We start from the raw sequence: 6,231 nt of genomic DNA on the forward strand, positions 1-6,231 counted from the left end.
AAAATATCATAATAGAATTAACTGATGTTGATGATAGTGATAACACTGATTATGGACTGCACTATATTAACAGCAATGACGCTGAGTTTCAGGATGATACTGAATCTACCAATAATTGTCCTAATGCGCCTAGAGCTAAAGGTGTCAAGAGAAAACATACCACACAAGCAGTGAAAACTAGAAATTCATCTACTTCCCAAGGTAATGGAGTTTTCTTGTACTTGTCAGACAAAACAAGAGTTGAGAATGAACTTAGAAAAGAAGAATTGCGTTTAAGAGAACGGCAACATGGTGATACCATCAAACTCCAGCAAGACGAGATTGCCTACAAAAAAGCAAAGTTGGAATTCGAAGAAAGGAAGTGGCAGCAGCAATATGAAGAAAAGCAAAGTGATAATCAAAGAAATGATACTATTATCAAGCTTCTTGAGGCCGTTTTAAATTCTGGTGTTCTAAAAAAAAATCCTTGAATTAATTTTTTATGTAACTTTGTAATAAAACTTCATATTTGGTCGAAGCTGTTTATTTGAAACCACAGTAATATAGAGTTCATTGAAAATACTCAAACAAATCAGGAGTGTCAATATTAAAGTATTTTGAAGTTAAGCTACCGTAAATGCAGGAATGGGCGTTGGTTAACAAAGTTGCTACGAAGTAATATTTGCCTACAGGCTGCAGCAGAAGCTTCTGATTTTTTTTAAAATCGACGAAGGCGAATTGTTGCACAATTTTACCGAAGCTCCATTCCACACATTGTCTTACTCTTGACATTTTCTTATTAAACAGCTGCTGCTGCTCAGTTAATCTGGTATTCGAGTATGGTCTTATCAACTGGGATTTTAATGGATAGCCTTCGTCACCATAGAGGCAAAATGTTGGACAATACAATCTTAATTGTTGCAGTATATGTGTGTCTTTTAAAATGAAGGAATCATGACGTCTGCCAGGCTATGGCTGGCTTAAATGTAATATTAAACCATTGGGTAAAGTTATAGCTTGAAACTTGAGGCAGTGCACTCTTTTGTGGCCACTATATAGCTCCTTCTGCATTCTAGTTGGTCGGCAGGTGGATCGAGCTGTTCCATCTATGAATCCAATACAATTTGTTAGCGGAGCACCTTTCTCGTGCACCAGCAGTGCCAGTTCTTTCAAAAAATCAGTCGTCAGCCACTTATTTTCTTCAAAGTTCAGCAGCAATTTGCTCCACCTCATATAAACAAAATGACAAATCAATTTCACTAGTTTACTGAGACTCGAGTATTGCAAACCAAATTCATTTTGCAGTTCTTTCAACCTATTTGGGTAGGCAAATCTCCGAAGCAAAAGGCACAAACCTTCCACTCCTGAAAAAAATAAATATGATTAGTAGGGAATATATTATTGCTTATGTTTTACAAACCCCCAATGATATGTCTGTCTTCAGTTTCGAATCGATGTGGCAGTTGTAGAGCTCTGTGCAGTTTTACAATATCTTCCTTGTCAAACCGGTAAAGGTATTTAAAATTACCGATTTCTACCTTGTGAATATCAAAAGGAACACGCGTATATAGTTGCCTTTTCTCTGCTAAAACTTTCTCCAGGGATTTGTAGAAGAAATAGTCGCTGATACTGTCGGTATCCCCATAGAGTAGAAGATCCTGGATGATATCCATAATTTCTTCACTGATACAAAACTTAAATTTTCAATCCAGTGTAGTTTTCTAAGTATTTTTAAGCTGTCAGTAATTGGTATAGTTATGTTGTACCTTAAGCCATCTCCAAATGACTGTATTTAACCTAACCTAACAAATGGATCTGTCATACGTCAATTATACCATACCGTACCAGCACGCACTACAGCGCAAACACTTTTCAAAACTCAAACGTTACACTATATTTGTAGGTTATGTTGATTATAATTATAACGTAGAAATACAAGGCGCAAACTCTCTAATGTGTTGATACTAAAGTTCGTCTTATGATATCAGCATAAGCCCACAATGGACAATCATTCTGCAGACCCATATCCTGCCACATGCAAGATGCGCTTCCACACTTGCATCAATATCAACATGAGAACTCCAATTCTGCAGTTTTCCTCCTTATAAAAGGCATCAGAATAATTCATTTTTAAGTTCAGAAGCATCTGTCATCCGCGTAGTTTAGAAGCCCGTTATAATCGCGCTCTCCCAATAAGTATTAATTATTATTTAAGTGAATAATTGTGAAGTAGAAATAAGTGAATAATTGTGAATAATCAATCAATATAAAAATAATGCAATAATTAATAATCAAGTGTAATAACAATTATTGTGAATAAAAGAAAAGTTCTTTTTAAAAAACAAGTTTATTAAACCAATAAACTTAACTTAACGTGTTTGCAGGAATGTCGTCTCGCTTGTACCGCAGGGTCAAATGTACGCAGTTACGTTATGAATAGGCTTAAATTCTTAATAACCAATAAACTGGCAATGAAATATAATTGGGCTGGACGAGAACATAAGAGGCCATTTAGAGGTCTTCGCTTAATGTAGGTTATATCAGGTATAGTAGCCTGCATAGATATTGTAGCCGTCCATAGAGTCGAGATTTGCGAATAAAAATAAAATAAAACCGGCTCAAACGGAGCCGACGACGGCTTGCAAGTTCTGTCACTACGGCACGCGTCATATCACACAGGGGTGTATTTAAGGCTGTTTGCACAAAATCTTAGGGTCACTGTAATCTTACTATTTTCTATCTACGACAAACGATTTGTCACACAGCTACGAAAACGATGATCTAGAGAAAGATGGAAGTTTGAAAATTTATTTCAACAAGTGTAATAACCGTTTGGTGCAACACAATTGGTTTAAGCAAACTAAAATATGACAGGAAACAAACAGTCCACGTGGACTAGTTTATAGGCGTGTTTGCTGCTAAGATGACTAGGTTTTTCGCTCCACCTGCCTCCGCAACGATGAATATACCATACCACAACTTGTGTACAGTAAACAGAGCTTCGATTTTATTGACGAGATTCAGCTCGTAACGGAAAAAATGACATTTAATATTAAATACGTCTCTGTGTAACGTGTGCCAGGGTGACATCAGACTTTGCAAGCCACCGTCGGCTCTGTTTGAACCGGTTTTATTTTATTTTTATTCGCAAATTTCGACTCTATGGACGGCTACAATATCTATGCAGGCTACCATAACATTAATGAGTTTATAACAAGTGAGTAATTTTGTCGTTTTTAGATGCCACTTGACAATCATTTTCTAAACAAAATCCATCAGATTTGCAGGAAAAAAATATAAATGACGCAGTGAAGGATTCGTTATGTCTGGCTAAAGCGAGGTACGAATACTCACAAAGAAGAGTTCCAACATTATAATCGCTATATATGTGTTTTAATTTTTTACGAAAGAATTTTTGTTTAGTTTAATATGTCTATTTTGATTTTGTAATTTTTGTGTATTGTTCTTAATAAACATTCTATAAATATTTGTTTTGTGTAATTTTTGTGGCTTTACTAAAAGTAAAACGTATATCGGGATGTATAATATATGCAAACATTAACTCATTATAAGACATACTTTCAACACATTTAAAAAACGGTAAAATTCGATGTTTAAAACATCAGTATAATAGATATTATTAAAATTGAAAGGGACGAACATTTTTCGGACTATAAAACCTCTACGACAAACTATAATTATATATTGTATGTATATATAATTCTGTTAAAAAAATAAACGTTTAAAAATCAGAGTGTGCTACTTGGGACACTGCACTTATCCAAAGTGATATATGTGTCTTTGCAAAAATGTTGACGTCATCATAAAATTTTGTTAAGGGAAAACTCATTTGGAACGTACGCCCAGCACGCTTCCTTCTATTTACTTCACCGTTACATACATATCTTTATTTTAACTTATAAGGGTTGTCAAATTAAGACTTATAAAATTTATTAACGAAATTGCCCGTGGAAAATGTTAGACAGAAATTTATAAAATATTTATTTAATAATGGCTTTAATCTTTTAATTCCGATTTGACACTATGAGATGAACAATGAGAACTAGTAATATGTATAGCTGCACAGTTGCACAAAGAAAATAAAACTTATATAACATAAATTCTAATATGACGTATAAGTGATGATAAATACATAGGATATATTCATATCTTTTTTATAATAATTTTTCCATTCACATGAAGTTTAATGTCTGAAATGATATTTTTCACAAAATTCTTGTTAGTTAACCTATTGCCATTTTTTTGTTTGTTATTTATTGTATTAAATGTTTTCTTGTAGGTTAAAAAATGGTCTTTGATCCATTTTCTAGAAACCGACACATTTTCCTTAGTTCCGAGGGGTCAACCACTTGCGCAGTTCTGTGTACAGAATAATTGTAATCTCTTGTAATCCACTCTAAAATCCTGTGTAATTTTCGAAGTTCACTGGTAGTTGCATATTCAACACAATCTAAGCGCAGTCTCACGCAATCCAACTGCAGTTCACTGCAATCCAGGCGCAGTTCAGAGTAATTCTAGCTTAATCCTAACGCAGTCCTGTAGTCGCATGTGTAGTCTAGTGCAGCCACGCAGTTCAAAATACTTTGCGCGCGCAATGAGCGTTGACCCCGAAGTTCATCAAATAGCTTAACATGAGTTTTGTCTTACTGATTTGAGGTTAGGTTAGAAGTCACACCAAACATGGAAGACACGCAGGAAACTACTAATTTATTTGAGGTTTGTTTTTTACTGTTTTTGATAGAATATTGTTGTCTTTGTTTGCAAACATAGTTTTAGTGTGCGTGAAAGGGAGACGCATGTAGGTAATTCTTTTTGTTCCGTTATTAGTAGCATGTAGTATCCTTTATATTCCTAATTAACCAAAATTTAGATGATTAATGTAATGGTGTAATTTGAAATCAAATATAAAATACGATAAAGGACAATGAATGATCTTTCATAAATTATCTATAGTTAAAAAACCCTTTATTGTCGTATATAATATTTTATTTTACACCACCATGCTTTTCGGATAACGTAGGAAAACCTGAAGAGTAGATAAAATAGGCAATCAAAAACTTTTGGCAAATTATCAAATTGTGCATTGTATATACAATTTTTTCAAAATGTGAAAAATTTCGAAAAAATGATAAAATATGCATGCAATATTTAGCCTATGACCCGGTTTTAAATTAATGTCCTACTGTGTCGACAACCATTTGGAAATATTCGAGGAAATATTATTATATCGGTGGATTTTTCAAATTTGTGATTTAGTCGCAACAAAAGTTGAATGTTTCTTGAAGCGAGCTAGGTAATTTAGTAACGTAGTGGGCAGCGAAAACTAGATCAGAAATTAAAGAAATCACCGGGTATTCCAACCCATAAAAAGTTTGGAAAGTGGAATCAATGAGGGCGAAACTAAAAAATTTCGGGCTTTCTGAAAAAATCCAAGCTTCTCGTTGGGGATATTGTAGTAACTTAGGTTGTCACGGTGTTAAGTTCATAGAATTCTGTAGTTAAGTTTGTAAACATAACCTCAAATTGTCAACATTTTGGGATTCATTTACGTTGGTTTCTTTTTTTCTTTCGTTTTTTACGTTGTTTACTATTGTTTAGGTGTTTACATAAAACGTCTAACCGTAGCTCAGACAGATATGGCAACCAACCACTGTAGGCACTGTTGCTATTTGTACGGTACATAGCATGATAGTGATAGCATGTTCCTGAAAGAAGATTTTAGCCACAATTTTTCTGTATTTTCAGAAGACTGGAGAAGAGTTATGGCAGTATTTAGCAGCAGCCCCTTATCACTTGACTCTTGATAAATCTTTAAAAGAGGTTTTTAAAATCATGGGGTATGACAAACTAAATACACTTGCTAAATTTACAAATGATGATCTAGCCAAGGTAACAAACTTCATGACAAAAACGTTACACAAAATTTTACTTAAGAAAGCTAGAGGTGACGAAGACGAATACATGAAGAGTTTAAAATTGGTGTATGGTGAATTTTACATGTATGCACCTGAGGAGTATGAAATTCTTGGGGGCCATGCTCACAATATTCAGTTAATTGTGGATGTAGCACATAAAATTGTTTGCTCCCATGGAACAATGCAAGAAACAATGTCTAAATCAAGAAATAACCGTGGAAAGTCGTCTTCAAGCGTATCTACTATATCTCCAGGACTTTTAACAACAAGCAGCAGCCACAAAACTGATGTACCTTCTGATGATACTATTTTAGCG

The 6,231-nt window shown here is 34.3% G+C and overlaps 1 protein-coding gene across 1 annotated transcript; it reads right to left on the reverse strand.

Moving 5' to 3' along the window:
• Window positions 1-517: 517 nt before the first annotated feature.
• Window positions 518-1,919, reverse strand: LOC135129483 (uncharacterized). Its single transcript, XM_064056634.1, has 2 exons — window positions 1,400-1,919; window positions 518-1,343 (listed from the first exon to the last, which is right to left on the reverse strand). The coding sequence occupies exons 1-2, from the start codon at window positions 1,650-1,652 to the stop codon at window positions 949-951; spliced, it is 648 nt and encodes a 215-aa protein (XP_063912704.1). The 5' UTR covers window positions 1,653-1,919; the 3' UTR covers window positions 518-948.
• Window positions 1,920-6,231: the final 4,312 nt, after the last annotated feature.

This window comes from Zophobas morio, unplaced genomic scaffold (genome assembly GCF_036711695.1).
Source record: "Zophobas morio isolate AGI-343-1 ecotype UQ-CSIRO unplaced genomic scaffold, CSIRO_AGI_Zmor_V1 ptg000016l, whole genome shotgun sequence".
Taxonomy (NCBI): Eukaryota; Metazoa; Arthropoda; class Insecta; order Coleoptera; family Tenebrionidae; genus Zophobas; species Zophobas morio.

What these genes read in the sequence shown, in the direction of transcription:
- LOC135129483 (XM_064056634.1), bottom strand. Translation starts at nt 1,652, where the DNA reads ATGGATATCATCCAGGATCTTCTACTCTATGGGGATACCGACAGTATC. An exon ending in AGACAGACATATCATTGGGG is followed by an intron (nt 1,344 to 1,399) that starts GTTTGTAAAACA and finishes TATTTTTTTCAG; the next exon opens with GAGTGGAAGGTTTGTGCCTT.